This window comes from Hemitrygon akajei, chromosome 2, assembly GCF_048418815.1.
Source record: "Hemitrygon akajei chromosome 2, sHemAka1.3, whole genome shotgun sequence".
NCBI lineage: Eukaryota > Metazoa > Chordata > Chondrichthyes > Myliobatiformes > Dasyatidae > Hemitrygon > Hemitrygon akajei.
In genome coordinates this window covers 55,612,232-55,628,333 of record NC_133125.1, presented here as the reverse complement: position 1 = coordinate 55,628,333, position 16,102 = coordinate 55,612,232, and the positions used below count along the sequence as shown (strand labels likewise).

Genomic DNA, 16,102 nt, shown 5'->3' with positions numbered 1-16,102 from the left:
GATTCTACGAAGGACCTGGGGTAAGAAGAGAGTGTTTTTAGAGGATAAATTAATATATTTCGACCAAGATTACCCCCCACCCCGCAGTCCTCCAGAAACGTAAAGAATACTCCAAAGTAAAGTGAGTATTAAAGCAAAATAAGATTATATTTCAAACTCCATACCCTGCTAAACTTCAAGTGTTTTATGACAACGGGACGCAGTTATACCAGACAGTGGAAGAGGCGACTACAGACATGAAGGCCAGAGGGTTGCCCGTCAGCATGACCAAAACGAAAGAAAGCCTGGCTGTCCCGCTTGGCTTGGGAAATAGTGCGAGAAACAAGAAGACAGGAGACGGGAGGAGGCCGAGAGAAACATATCAGGAAGAGACCGGGAGTTTCCCAAAGACAGTCCTCACCCCTTTCAGAAGAGCCATAATGTTAACTTTAAAAATGTTGAGAAGCTAAACAGAAGCAAAAGGACACGGTGATATACCTAACTGGAGAAATACTTATTATAATGTGGATTTTATATTACTTAGTTGTTATTCTTTATTCGCTCACTTACTCCTTTTTCCCCACCAAAATGAGAAAATACATATATATGTGTGTGTGTGTGTGTATGTGTGTGTGTGTGTGTGCATATATGTGTATGTGTGTGTATGTATGTATATGTATATATGTATGCATATATATATATATTTGTGTGTGTGTGCATATATATATGTGTGTGTGTGTGTATGTGTGTGTATATATATATATATATATATATATATATATAGGAGGAGTACACAGGGAAATCTTTTCTGTGTAATGGATTTGTTCACTGACTTTTATAAATACTGCAATGGGGGCCCTCAACTCACAAATAGGAGGGGTTATCCCCCGCAGCTAGACATTTCCTCTAGCTCAACGCAAGGTCATTTACTAAAGACCTCAGCCTTGGAATCACACGTTCATTGCCATTTTTGCTATTATCTGTGTTTCTTGGTTCTTATTTGTTCAGGGAGTTGATCGATTAACTTTTATTCTAATTTCAATGATACATTGCCAGACAAATACAGATGGCTAAGGACAAGGTAAAATTCATTTCTTTTAATGTAAATTGGCTATTAAATCCAATAAACGTAAGAGAATTTTATCCAAAATGAAAAAAGAACAAGCCAATGTAGTATATTTACAGGAAACTCATTTAAGTGATAATGAGCATAAAAAACTAAAGAAAATGGGCTTCACTAATCTGTTTTTCTCCTCATATAAATCAGGACGTAGGAGAGGAGTTGCTATTCTTATCTCAAGTAACCTAAATTTTGAAAAAATATTCGAAATGGGAGATAAAGAAGGCAGATATATTCTGGTAAGGGGGAATATAGACGGAAATTCAGTTACTCTATTGAACATATACGCACCCCCGGGAAGTGATATTAGTTTCTTTTAGTAAATTACTGATATTATGGTAATGGAAACAGAAGGTATCCTGATATACGGGGGAGACTTAAATTTACAATTACAACCAAACTTAGACTCTTCCAATAGAAAAACCCATGAAACAAAATCTTTACATAAGAAGGTTAATACTCTTTTTGAGGATGTTGGTTTAATTGATATATGGAGGGACCTTTTCCCTGACGAAGGGATTACACTCATTATTCTCCTCCACATTCTGTATATACAAGAATAGACTATTTCATAACATTTGGAAAAGACAAAGACAAAATAAACACCTGTGGAATTTGGACAATAGATGTAAGTGACCATGCACCTATATATTTATCTGTTGATTTTGACCTACTACCAAAGAATACTATTTGGAAACTAAGTTCAAGTCTACACAATGATCCGTATTTTAAGGAACAAATTAAAAAATAAATTTGTCTCTACTTAGAATTTAATGATAATGGGGAGGTTTCACCTCCCATTTTATGGGATACTCTGAAGGCAGTCTTAAGAGGGAAAATTATTGCAATATCTTCATATAAGAAAAAAATAAGGAATAAAACATTAGAGGAATTACAAAATAGGCTGAAGGAACTAGAGAAAAAAACACAAATTGAATTTGGCACAGGATACATTAGGGGAAATTAAAAGAATTAGGAATGAAATAAATAATTTGTCTACGCAAGAAATCAAGAAAAACTTAATGTTTCTGAAACAGAAGTATTATGAAAGTGGATTGAAATCTATGAAAATACTAGCGTGGAAACTGGAAAAAAAAGATAGCAGAAAATACAATTAGGGACCCAAGAACAAAAATGATAAAAAATAAGCGAAGTGAAATTCAAGAAGCTTTTGAAGTATTTTACAAAATGCTATATTCCAAAGTTCCAGGGGGAAGCATAACCCAAATTGACACCTTCTTGAATTCTCTAGAGTTACCCACTTTAAGCAAAGAACAAAATAGAAGGATGACTGCTGACATAACTGAAGTTGAATTAAAAGCTGCAATTAGTAGGCTTAAATTAAGCAAGTCACCAGGATCAGATGGGTATACGGCAGTGTGGTACAAAGAATTTAAAAATGAGTTAATTCCTGTTTTACTCCCCACACTGAACTGGGCTGTAAAAAAGGCACAATTGCCAGCCAGTTGGAAGGAAGCAATAATCTCAGCTATACCGAAAGAAGGCAAGGATAAAATGGAATGCGGGTCATTTAGACAAATATCCGTTCTTAATGTAGATTATAGGTTATTTACCTCCATCATGGCCAAACGATAAGAGGAGTTTCTACCCATACTGATACGTAACGATCAGACAGGTTTTATATGACAACGCCAGACTCAAGACAATATACGAAGGACACTTCACATTATGGATCATATACAAAAAAAATAAAACTGAAACAATAGTGATAAGCGTGGACACTGAAAAAGCATTTGATTTGGTTAATTGGAATTTTCTTTACAGAGTTTTACATAGATTTGGTTTCCAAGACACAATTATTAAAACTATGCAGACACTATATGACAATCCTACTGCTAGGATTAAAATCAATGGATATTTATCAAATAGTCTTACCCTAGAAAGGGGCACGAGACAGGGTTGTGCATGGTCACCACCACTCTTCGTGCTATATCTGGAACCATTAGCTCAATACATCAGACAAAATGAAGATATCAGGGGAATTACTATTAAAGGGACAGAGCATAAATTGGCTTGTTATGCAGATGACATTTTGATCTACCTAGGGCAACCAACATACTCTTCACCTAAATTGATGCAATCCTTAGAACAATATGGTCAATTATCAGGGTACAAGATCAACATAGATAAAACCCAATTACTTTCATATTACTATAGCCCACCAAGAGAAATTTAAAGTCGATACCCCTGGGCACGGCACACTAAGTCTTTCAAATATTTGGGCATCATTGTGCCAAAAGATTTGGCAAAATTATCAGAATGTAATTAACAGCCTTTATATAAAAAAATTAAGGAAGATGTGGCAAGATGAAACCTGATTCCTTTTTTCAGTCTCAGTTCAAGGATTGAGTCTATTAAAATGATTATACTGCCCAGACTGTTATATCTCTTTCAGACCCTACCAATAGAGATTAATCAAAATCAATTCAATGAATGGGACAAGATGCTATCAAGGTATATTTGGCAGGGTAAATGGCCTAGAGTTCATGTCAAAACTTTGCAATTAGCAAAGGGAAAGGGGTATGGGGCATACCTTCTCTTAGAGATTATTATTTTGCAGCACAGTTGAGAGCTGTGATATGTTGGTGCAACCCATCATATGACGCTCAATGGAAAAACATTGAGGAGTGGGTACTTCCCATCCCCATACAAGCAATTTTGGCTTTTAACAACCTGCAAAGGTACATAAATACTATTGATAATCCATGGGTGAAATTGACTCTTAAAATATTGAAAACTACTATAAAAGAATATAATCTAGAGGGAGATATTGCAATTCTTAAATGGTGTGCATATGACTTGGATTTTACACCAAATAAATTGGATGCTAGATTTAAGGACTGGACAGCTAAAGGAATAACAGTTCTTTGCAACATAATGAAAGAAGGAACACTGTTCAGTTTTGAAATGCTTAAAGAGAAACACTTATTAGAAAAACAAGATTTTTATCTGTATTTACAGATGCGACAATATGTTAATAAGACACTTAAAAATGCAACCAAGGCTCATACGCCTGATTTTATTCTCACAGATCAATGAATCTGTTGTAAAAAAAAATCACTCCCTACTTGTACATAGTTCTTTCCTTTTGCTTGTTTTTTCTTTCCACTCTTTTCAATAAGTGTATACCCCAGATAAATACTTCATGGAGATTTGTGATATATATGATTTTTTGATATATATGTACAATGTCTGAAATACATCTTATGGAAATGTTTGTTTGATGAACTTCAATAAAAAAATAAATTACCAAAAAAAAGAGACTCCTGCATGGCTACATGGAGCTTAGAAGAATAGGCAAAGCCTAGGTAGTTCTAATGTAGGGACATGTTCGGCACAGATTTGTGGGCTGAAGGGCCTGTATTGTGCTGTATGTTTTCTATGTTTCTATGATGGGAGGTAGGAATTGAATTTACTGAGGTGGGTGGAACTCTGTTGAGAGGCCAACCAGGGAGTTGTGGCATCAGGAATGAAATCATCTGGCACTCGTAATGGCTGCCCATATGCCAACTCAGCCTTGGACGACTGCAGGTCCTCCTTTAGAGCAATCCTGAGCTACAGCAGGACCCATGGGAGACGAAAAGATCAGGGAATCCTTCAGAGTAGCCTTCAAGGAGCGGTGAAACCATTCACATAGGCCATTGATACGACGTGGTGTGATGTAGCCTAACACTGAGGTTCTGGGTCATCGCAGCCCAAAGGTCTGATATGAATTGGGGACCGTGGGCAGAGGAAATATTAGACGAGGTGCCAAACCAAGCAACCCAGGTGCTGATGAACACCCGAGCTCTTCTGAAGCCGTCATCAATGCTAGAAGGATGATCTCTGGCCACCTGGTGGTACAGTCCACCATGGTGAGAAGGTGCATGAAGACCCAAGAGAGGGGAAGAGGACCAACAATGTCCACATTGACATAGTCAAACCTTAGAGACCTCAAAAGGTGCCAATGGCACCTGAATGTGATGGTTAATTTTTACACGCTGGTGCTCCACGCAAGCTACAGTCCAATCACTCAGTCCTTTCTAAGGCTTGATTGGCTGCCATGCTGACTTAGTCAACCCCTATGTGTACGGCCTCGATGGCTGGCCACGAGAGACAATCAGCCACGGCATTATTCTCCCCCTGATTTGTTGTATATCAGTTGTGAACTCGGATATTCAGGCCAGGTAGTGTTGCTACCGTGCAGACCAAGGAGCTGAGATTTTGGCCGTCGCATGTATGAGGGGTTAGTGGTCAATGAACGCAGTGAAATGGAGATCCTATAGAAGAAAATAAAAATGGCCGACAGCCAGATAGAGAATGAGAAGCTCAAGATCAAACATGCTGAACTTACTTTCGGGGTGGGAGGAGATGCTGGCTGAAGAAGGTGAGTGACTGCCACATGCCTCCGACCAACTGTTCATGCAGTTCCTGCGTAGTCTGAAGCACCAACAGTGGTGACTATATGTGTGTTGGGGTGCCAGTAGCGTCGTGTTGGAAAGAGCTTGTTTGAGCACAAGATCATAAGTTATAGGAGCAGAAGTAGGATATTCAGCCCATCAAGTCTACTCCGCCATTCAATCATGGGCTGATCCAATTCTTCTGGTCATCCCCAATCCTCTGCCTTCTCCCCATACCCTTTGATGCCCTGGTTAATCAAGAAACTATCTATCTCTGCCTTAAATACACCCAATGACTTGGCATCCACAGCTGCTTGTGGCAACAAATTCCACAGATTTACCAACCTCTGACTGAAGTAATTATTCCACATCTCTGTTCTAAATGGATGTCCTTCAAACCTGAAGTCATGCCCTCTTGTCCTAGACTCCCCTACTATGGGAAATAACTTTGCCATATCTAATCTGTTCAGGCCTTTTAACATTCGGAATGTTTCTATGAGATCCCTCCTTATTCTCCTGAACTCCATGGAATAAGCCCAAGAGCTGCCAGATGTTCCTCATACGGTAACCCTTTCATTCCTGGAATAATTCTTGTGAATCTTCTCTGAACCCTCTCCAATGTCAGTATATCCCTTTTAAAATAAGGAGCCCAAAACTGCACACAATACTCCAAGTATGATCTCACAAGTGCCTTACAGAGCCTCAACTTCACATCCCTGCTCTTATATTCCATACCTCTAGAAATGAATGCCAACATTGCATTCACCTTCTTCACAACTGACACAACCTGGAGGTTAATCTTTAGGGTATCCTGCACAAGGATTCCCAAGTCCCTTTGCATCTTTGCACTTTGAATTCTCCCTCCATCTAAATAATAGTCTGCCCATTTATTTCTTCTGCCAAAATGCATGACCATACACCTTACAACATTGTATTTCATTTGCCACTTCTTTGCCCATTCCCCTAAACTATCTAAGTCTCTCTGCGGGCTCTCTGTTTCCACAACACTACCCACTCCTCCACCTATCTTTGTATCATCGGCAAATTTAGCCACAAATTCATTAATCCCATAGTCCAAATCATTGACATACATCATAAAAAACAGCGATCCCAACACCGACCCCTGTGGAACTCCACTGGTAACCTGCAGCCAGCCAGAATAGGATCTCTTTATTCCCACTCTCTGTTCTCTGCTGTGCTCAGCCAGTGCTGCACCCATGCTAGTAACTCCCTTGTAATTCCATGGGCTCTTATCTTGCTAAGCAGAATCACGTGCGGCACCTTGTCAAAGACCTTCTGAAAATCCAAGTACACCACATCCACTGCATCTCCTTTGTCTACCCTGATTGTAATTTCCTCAAAAAATTGCAGTAGGTTAGTCAGGCAGGATTTTCCTTTCAGGAAACCATGCTGGCTTTGGCTTATCTTGTCATGTGCCTTCAGGTATTCTATAATCTCTTCCCTAACAATCGATTCCAACAACTTCCCAACCACTGATATCAGGCTAACAGGTCTATAGTTTCCTATCTGCTGCCTCCCACCCTTCTTAAATAGCGGAGTAACATTTACAATTTTCCAGTCATCTGGTACAATGCCAGAGTCCATTGATTCTTGAAAGATCATTGTTAATGCCTCCACGATCACTCCAGCTACTTCCTTCAGAACCCAAGGGTGCATTCCATCAGGTCCAAGAGATTTATCCACCCTCAGACCATTAAGCTTCCTCAGCACCTTCTCAGTCATAATTTTCATTGCACATACTTCACTTCTCTGACACTCTTGAAAGTCCAGTATACTGCAGATGTCTTCCACTGTGAAGACTGATGCAAAATACGCATTCAGTTCCTCTGCCATCTATGCATCTCTCATTACAATATCTCCAGTGTCATTTTCTATTAGTCCTATATCTACCCTCAATTCTCTTTTACCCTTTATATACTTAATAAAGCTTTTAGTATCTTCTTTGATATCCCTCACCAGCTTCCTTTCATTATTCATCTTTTTCTTCCTAATGACCTTCTTAGTTTACTCCTACAAGTTTGTACAAGCTTCCCAATCCTCTGTCTTCCCATTAGCTTTGACTTCCTTGTATGCTTTCTCTTTTGCTTTTACTTTGTCTCTAACTTGACTTGTCAGCCAGAGTAGTGTCCTTCTTCCATCCGAAAACTTCTTCTTATTTTGAATATATCTCTCTTGTACTTTCCTCATTTTTCACAGAAACTCCAGCCATTGCTGCTCAGCTGTCCTTCCTGCTATTGTCTTTTTCCAGTCAACCTTGGCCATTTCCCCTCTCACGCCATTGCAATTTCCTTTATTCTATTGAAATACCGACACATTGAAATATAGTTTCTCCTTCTCAAATTTCAAAGTGAACTCGACCATATTATGGTCATTGTTCCCTAGACATTCCTTGTCATCTCCAGGTCATTGCACAACACCCAATCCAGCACAGCTGATCCCCTAGTGCACTGAACAACAAGCTGTTCTAAAATGCCTTCTCTTAGACATTCTACAAACTCTCTCTCATCAAATGCCTTGGTCATGTCCACTGACCAGTCACATACACGATTAGGGTTATTGCCTTTAAGTGCCCTATACAGGGGGATCACAAGTTCAGCAGCTCATGGAATGAAGTGCTGACAGAAAGGTATCATTCCTAAAACTCCTGCAGTTTTTTTTGGCGGTGGGAAATCCATAAAAGCTGCTATCTTTGATGGGAGGGGTTTCACACCTTCTGTGACAATGTGATGGCTGAAGACGTCAATGGTTGACAATCCAAAATAACGTTACACAGGGTTAATAATCAATCCATGTTGGTTTAAGCGCTTGAAAAGTGTGCAGAGATGAGATACGTGTTCAGATTTGGACACACTGGCGATGAGTACGTCATCCAAGTAAACAAAAGGAAAATCTAAGTCTTTTATTGCAGAGTCCATCAGCTGTTGGAAAGTCTGTGCTGCATGTTTCAGTCCAAATGGCATCCGCAGAAACTCAAAAAGACCAAACTCAAGTCTTCATGTTTGCCAGCTTTTCTGGGTCCAATCTATACTTGTGGGCACGGACTAGTGGGCCAGTTGTGGGAATATGGTACTCACCTCACGTTTTGTGACTGTAGTGGAGAATGTGGGTTTGGTGAGGTCTGGGAATTCACCCAGCAGTCGAGTAAACTCACATGTGGTGTTATATGCGCTTACAGAGTCATTGCAGACAAATTAACCGGGGAACAGGGTAACGATCCAAAGTTCTTGACATCCACAATCCAGCAGTTAAGATTGACTAACAGTCCTTGGGCACACAGGAAATCTGCACTGAGCAGGGGTCTAGCCACTTTAGCCAGGATGAAGTTCCATGTGTAATATTGCCCACTGAAGCAGAGAATCAACCACAGTGTCCCATAAGTCTGGAACCTGCTACCCTTGGCAGCCTCCAGCGAGGTTTCATCGCTCTTTGCCTTCTCATCAATAGGTGATGCTGGCAGCACACTGTCTTGAACACCCGTGTCACACAGGAAGTGTTTTTCTGAAAAGTGTCTGTAAAGAACAGTAGATGACCCTGGCAGCTGGAACCCACAGTGTTCACAAATCTTTGTTGTCCTGAATTGCTGGCACTGTCGAAGCTGCAAGGCAGTCAGCACTTCCTAGCGTTCGTACCGAAGCAAGCATGGTAAAAAGTACAGAGCTGGCATCGTCTGTTTCGCAGTGGTGGGTGTCCTTATGTTGGGGGTCTTGCAGACCGAGCTTATTGAGGTAGAGAAAGAAGGAGCAATGATGCATCGCTGCCTGGCTGAGTGTAGACTATCAGCCATTTTAGCATGGGTGCTTCTTGTCCTCACCTACCACCCCACCAGCCTCCATATCAAGCTTGTAATTCTCCATAACTTCTGCCATCTGCAACGGGATCCCACAACCAAGCACATCTTTCTCACCCACCCACTTTCTGCTTTCCGCAGGGATCACACCCTACATGACTCCCTTGTCCATTCGTCCCTCCCCACTGTTCCCATCCTGGCACTTATCTTTGCAAGCAGAACAAGTGCCACACCTGCCCCTACACCTCCCTCACTACCATTCTGGGGTCCAAACAGTCCTTCCAGGTGAGGGAACACTTCACGTGAGAGTCTGTTGGGATCATCTTCTGTATCGGTGAGACCCGACGTAGATTGGGAGACCGCTTTGTCAAGCACTTATGCTCTGTCCGCCAGAAAAAGCAGGAACTCCCAGAAGCCACCCATTTTAATTCTACTTCCCATTCCCATTCCGACATGTCAGTCCATGGCGCCCTCTACTGCTGTGATGATGCTACACTCAGGTTGGAGAGCAATACCTTATATTCTATCTCCAACCTGACGGCATGAACATCAATTTCTCGAACCTCCTGTAATGCTCCCCTCACCTTCACCATTCCCCATCCCCCTTTCCCTTTCTCACCTTATCTCCTTACCTGTCCATCGCTTCCTTCTGGTGCTCCTCCCCCCTTCCCTTTCTTCCATTGCCTTCTGTCCTCTCCAATCAGATTCCTCGTTCTCTTTTAGCAATCGACTTCCCAACTCTTTACTTCACTCTCCTCCTCTCCTGGCTTCACCTATCACCTACTACATTGTAGTTCTTCCTCCCCTCCCTCCACGCTCTTACTTTGATTTCTCATCTTTTTTCTCCAGTCCTGATGAAGGGTCTCAGCGTGAAACGTCGACTGTTTACTCTTTTCCAGAGATGCTGCCTGGCCTGCTGAGTTCCTCCAGCATTTTGTGTGTGTTTCAGCCATTTTAGCAAGCTCCTTATAGTCCTTTATTGGTGCATTAGCAAGGGCTATGCAAACTTGATCAGGCATTTCTGCATGAAGATTTCTTTCAGAATAAAACAAGGATGGTGATTTCCTAGGAGAGACAGCATGTGGTCCATTAGCTCCAAAGGCTTACAGTCACTGAGACCAGGAAAGGAAAGCAACTGTTTGGCGTGCTCAGACTCGGAGAATCCAAACGTCTCCAAAAGATGTGTTTTCAGCGATCGGTATTTATCATGTTTAAGCAGACTCACTACTTCCGTAGACGGGGAGTTTCTCAGTGACGCTACCACATAGAAACACTTGGTGTTGGGAGCAGAGATTTCTCACAGGGTGAACTATGCCTCAGTTTGTACAAACCAAGTGGCAGCATTTTGCTCCCAGAACTCCAGTAGTTTCAAAGCGACTGGGTTGGCCAACGTTTTCAATAACTCTGGCATCATCTTGGAGCATCAGGGTCACCAATGTAGGTTTCCATGAATAAAACAAAGTAAGATGCTTTATGTTTAATGAAGCCCATACATACTTTATGGAATTCCAAAACCTGCACAACAAAAGCGCTAAAAACCTTTTACTAAATGACGTAAGCACAGCAGACCAGCCTCTTAAAGCAAAACCCCAATTCAATGTCAGTGGTTGTGACTTATGTACATTTCTCCCAATTCCATTACCCTATAAAACTAGCCAGTTCCAAAATAGTTGAGCTTCTGGCTATCTGAAATTGTTGAATACAATATTGAGCCCATAAGATCAAAAGGCACAGGGGCAAATTTAGGCCATCTGGCCCACCAAGACTACTCTGCCATTCAATCTTGGCTGATCCTTTTTTTCTATCTCCTCTTCAACTTCAGTTCCCGGCCTTCTCCCCATAACCTTTGATGCCATGTCCAATCAAGAACTTATCAATCTCTGCCTTAAATACACCCAATGACCTGGTCTCCACAGCTGCCTGTGGCAATAGATTCCTCAAATTCACAACCCTTTGGCTAAAAAAATTTCTCTGCATCTCTGTTTTGAAAGAGTGCCCCTCGATCCTGAGGCTGTGCCCTCTTGTCCTAGACTCTCCCACCATGGAAAACATCCTTTCCACATCTACTCTGTCTATGCCTTTCAACATGTGAAAGGTTTCAGTGAGATCCCCCCTCATCCTTCCAGCGAGTACAGACCCAGAGCCATCAAATGTTCCTCGTATGATAACCCTTTCATTCCTGGAATCATCCTTGTGAACTTCCTCTTGATTCTCTCCAATGCCAGCACATCTTTTCTAAGATGAGGAGACCAAAACTGTTCACAATACTCAAAGTGAGGCCTTACCGGTGCCTTATAAAGCCTCATCATCACATCTTTGCTCTTGTATTCTAGAACTCTTGAAATTAATGCTAACATGGCATTTGCCTTCCTCACCACTGACTTAACCTGCAAATTAACCTTCAGGGTGTTCTGCACAAACATTTCCAAGACCCTCTGCATCTCAGATTCCAGGATTTTCTCCCTGTTTAGAAAATACTCCGCACATTTATTTCTACTACCAAAGTGCATGGCCATGCATTTTCCAACATCATATTTCATTTGCCACTTCCTTGCCCATTCTCCTAATCTGTCTAAGTCCTTCTGCATCCTACCTGTTTCCACAACACTACCTGCCCCTCCACCATCTTCATATCATCTGCAAACTTGACAACATAGCCATCCATTCCATCATCTAAATGACCCACCCAGCCAACACACTTTTTGTCCCTCTTCCCTCCAGGAGAAGGTTCAGGAGCTTGAAGACTCAAAGGACCAGATTTGGGAACAGCTTCTTTCCACTGTGATAAGACTGCTGAACGGATCCTGACCCGGATCTGGGCCGTACCTTCCAAATATCCGGACCTGACTTGCACTACCTTACTTTCCCTTTTCTATTTTCTATTTATATGATTTATAATTTTAAATTTTTATTATATTTACTATTGATTTTTACTCCAGGGAACACAAAGCGCAGAATCAAATATCACTATGATGATTGTACGCTCTAGTATCAATTGTTTGGCAACAATAAAGTAATAAAGTAAAGTAAATCATTTATATACAGCATAAAAAGAAGTGGTCCCAACACCAGCTCCTGTGGATCACCACTAGTCACTGGCAGCCAACCAGGAAAGGATCCTTTTATTCCCACTCACTCGCTTCCCCTACCTATCAACTAATGCTCTCACCATGTTAGTAACTTCCCTGGAATACCATGGGCTCTCAGCTTGGTGAGCAGCCTCATGTGTGGCTCCTTGTCAAAGGCCTTCTGAAAGTCAAAATGTACAACATCCACTGCATCCCCTTTATCTATCCTACTTGTAATGTCCTCAAAGAATTCTAACAGGTTCATCAGGCAGGATTTTTCCTGAAGGAAGCCATACTGACTTTGTATTATCTTGTCCTGTGTCACCAAGTACTCCATCACCCCATCTTTGACAATTGACTCTAACACCTTCCCAACCACTGAGGTCAGGCTAACTGGTCTATAATTTCCATTCTGCTACCTTCCTCCTTTCTTAAAGAGTGAAGTAACATTTGCAATTTTCCAGTCCTCTGGCACTATGCCAGAGTCCAATGATTTTTGAAAGATCATTTCTAATGCTACCACAATCTCTAATGCTATCTCTTTCAGAACCCTAGGGTGCAGTTCCTCTGGGCTGGGTGACTTATGCACCTTTAGGTTTCTCAGCTTTCTGAGCACCTTCTGTCTTGTAACAGTAACTGCACCCACTTCTCTTCCTTCACACACTACAATATCAGGCATACTGCTAGTATCTTCCACAGTGATGCAAAATTATCATTTAGTTCATCAGCCATCTCCTTGTCTCCTGTCATTATTTCTCCTGCCTCATTTTCTAGCGGTTCTATATCTACTCTCACTTTTCTTTTAATTTTTAACCTACTTGAAAAAAAACTTTTACTATCCACTTTGATATTATTTGCTAGCTTGCTTTCATATTTCATCTTTTCCCTTCAAATGATTTTTAGTTGCTCTTTTTTAGGCATGATTTTTAGGTTTTTAAAAACTTCCCAATCCTCTATCTTCCCACTAATTTAGTTGTTAGTCCTGTGACCACCAACACGTTTAGATCAGGCTTTGTTCTTCAAGTTTATATAAGTTTTGTTTTTGGAACCATCTGAAGGTCAAGAAGAGAAAGGGAGAAAGAAAGAAGTGCTGCCACCATGAGATACAAGAGATGGTGGGTTAGTGGAAGAAACATTACAAGTTCTTTATACAGTAAGCACAGGATATTCTGCAGCTGCTGGAAATGCAGAGCAACACACACAAAAGATTGAAGGAGCTCAGCAGGTCAGGCAGCATGGAGAGGAATAAACAGTCATTTCGGGTTGAGACCCTTCTTTTCCAGTCATGATGAAAGATCTCGACCTGAAATATTGACTGTTTATTCCTCTCCATAGATGCTACCTGACCTTTCAAGTTCCTTCAGCAAGGTGAAGGTGTTGCAAGTGATATAATTTTTAAAAAAGTAACAAAAGTAAGTGAGAACAGTAGCAAAAATCTTAATAATGGAAATGAAACATCAAAGGAATTCTAAGGTGTCTACTTTTGCACTTAGGTTAAGAAGCATAATAAATCATACCTCATCATAAACCAGGTTAAAAAAATATAAAAGCTAACAAAATCCACAGTTAGGGCTACTCCACATTCTGTAATGTATGTTTCAACATCAGAGATCTACTCAGCATTATTTTGTTTAAGGATCTCAACAGCATAATCACAACATCAATTCAATTCTTGCGATCTGTCCCTGTATGGTCTACTCAACTTGTCCAGAAAAATGTTACCGTATTTCTAGAAAATCCATTAATTCATGGAACTAATTGAGCCCGAAAGCCCAAGAGTGTTTTCCCAGCTCACATTAATTACTTAAATCAATTAGAATGAAACATACAACTGAGTAGGACCTTGGGACAATTTTATGCATTAGAGCACCTTATAAAGTGAATTTATTATTATAATAGCATAGAAAATTAGCATAGTAAATAATGACAACTAATTATTATTATTAATCTCTTCTTGACTGGAAGTTATTTTTTTGAATTCTCTCAAAAAGGCAAAGAACACAGGAACTAGAGGATAAAATTCCTTATACCATCCTGCCTACAACTGGAACACATTAAGAAATATGTACTATTCTTCAGCCTGTTTCAATTCCTGTCCATATAGAGAGCTTTCTGCCGTGTGGGAAGCACCACAAAGACCCATTCTCAATCCTAATATCATGATTTTGTACAATTGAATACACAAACTGATTATATATCATGTAATTTAAAGTTCTATTCCGCGAATACCATACCAGTGTATTTAACATTAAGACAGCTTCAGCCTATTTAACATAACAACCTCAGCAACCATCACCCTATACACTTATTTCAGCTTCAGCATAGAAACTGACAGTGCAGCTTTTTAATCAGTATGTTAAAGTTCAAGATTTCATTCCAGCTGTACCACTTAATTCTTTGACCACTCTTAGTCCACTCTTTTCTCTGGAATAATTCAATAAATAGAACTCTTAAGTTTCATTCAATAATTTCAAAAAGCGTTTTAAAGAATTATGATGCATACCCACTTAGTACTGTAGCCATATAAAGCCCAAGTCTCCGGAAGATTTCCCAGTCATCCACTTCCATTACTTTTGCAGCAATCAGGAATAATATGCCAATTGGCATATACCTGAAAAGAGTCATTGATAAATGGTTATATTGTAAAAGTAATTTCAGCTTAATTCTGTTATATTAACATATCTGCAAAATATCATTTCAGATATAATTATTTTCATTTGATATGCTCTCAAATAAATAACCTGACAGAAGCATGGAAGTTTCTGCTTGAAGAATTAAGCCAGATAGCAGATATAAATGACTAGGAATTGCATAAATTCCTCTTAAGGTGGACTTGATACATACACAGTGGTAGTCAGCTATGGCAATTGGTTTATTACAGGCACCTGTACTGAGATACAGGGAAAAACTTTTGTTTGCATGCCATCCAGACAGACCATTCCATAGAAAAGCACATTGAGGTAATGGGAAATCAAAATAAAATGCAGAATATAGTGCTCACCGCCGAAAATGTGCAGTGCAAGTTGGCAAAATGCATGGGCCATGACAAAGTAGTTTCAACAAAGTAGTTTCAAATATCAAGAACTCATCTTTGAAGAGGTCTGTTCATGAGTTTTATAACAGCAGGAAAAAAAATGTCCTCAAGTCTAAATTCACAGTTTAAGGAGCTTTACTTTTCATTTTAATTCTTTATTTCATTTTTTTAAGACAACGATTGACAGGAATTTTCAGCTATTCAAAAGTAGAAAATTGACCAGAAATGTAACCCTGGGGATCTTGGAGGCTGTTGATCTGGGGAGTCTTTTAACTATTTGCATTTCCAAGAGTGGGCACAGTCACCACAGGAATCAGCATGATCCTGGATCCTGGTTCACCTCTTGATCAGCAGAAATGTCTCTCACAAAACTAAGAAGAAGGATTTAATTGCTTGATAGAAATAGCTGATTGAGCAATGGTGTTGATTTAGTACAAAAATAATAAGGTGGAATTAGTGCTGAACCTGATTATAATGCAACATCTTACTCACCACATGATGATCTGCACGATTTTCATGGTGGCTTCATTTAATGCATCAAAAAAGTCCAACAGGATTTTGCCTTTTTCTCCCATTTGTCCGATGACAATTCCAAACACCAGGCAGAAGACAATAAGGCCCAGAACATTGATTCCATCAGAGTATATGCCGATCACTTTGTAATCCTTGGTTATATTCTGTGAAGGTTTAATG

At 40.2% G+C, this 16,102-nt stretch overlaps 1 protein-coding gene across 9 annotated transcripts in view; it reads right to left on the bottom strand.

Moving 5' to 3' along the window:
• slc1a1 (solute carrier family 1 member 1) overlaps positions 1-16,102 on the bottom strand; it is a 188,203-nt gene that overhangs the window by 34,100 nt on the left and 138,001 nt on the right. For all 9 annotated transcript variants that reach the window (XM_073072547.1, XM_073072494.1, XM_073072487.1 and 6 more), the window contains 2 exons: positions 15,902-16,086; positions 14,879-14,986 (listed from right to left, as the gene is read on the bottom strand). In XM_073072547.1, coding sequence (XP_072928648.1) covers positions 14,879-14,986; positions 15,902-16,086 — 293 coding nt within the window. The remainder of the gene's footprint in view (positions 1-14,878; positions 14,987-15,901; positions 16,087-16,102) is intronic.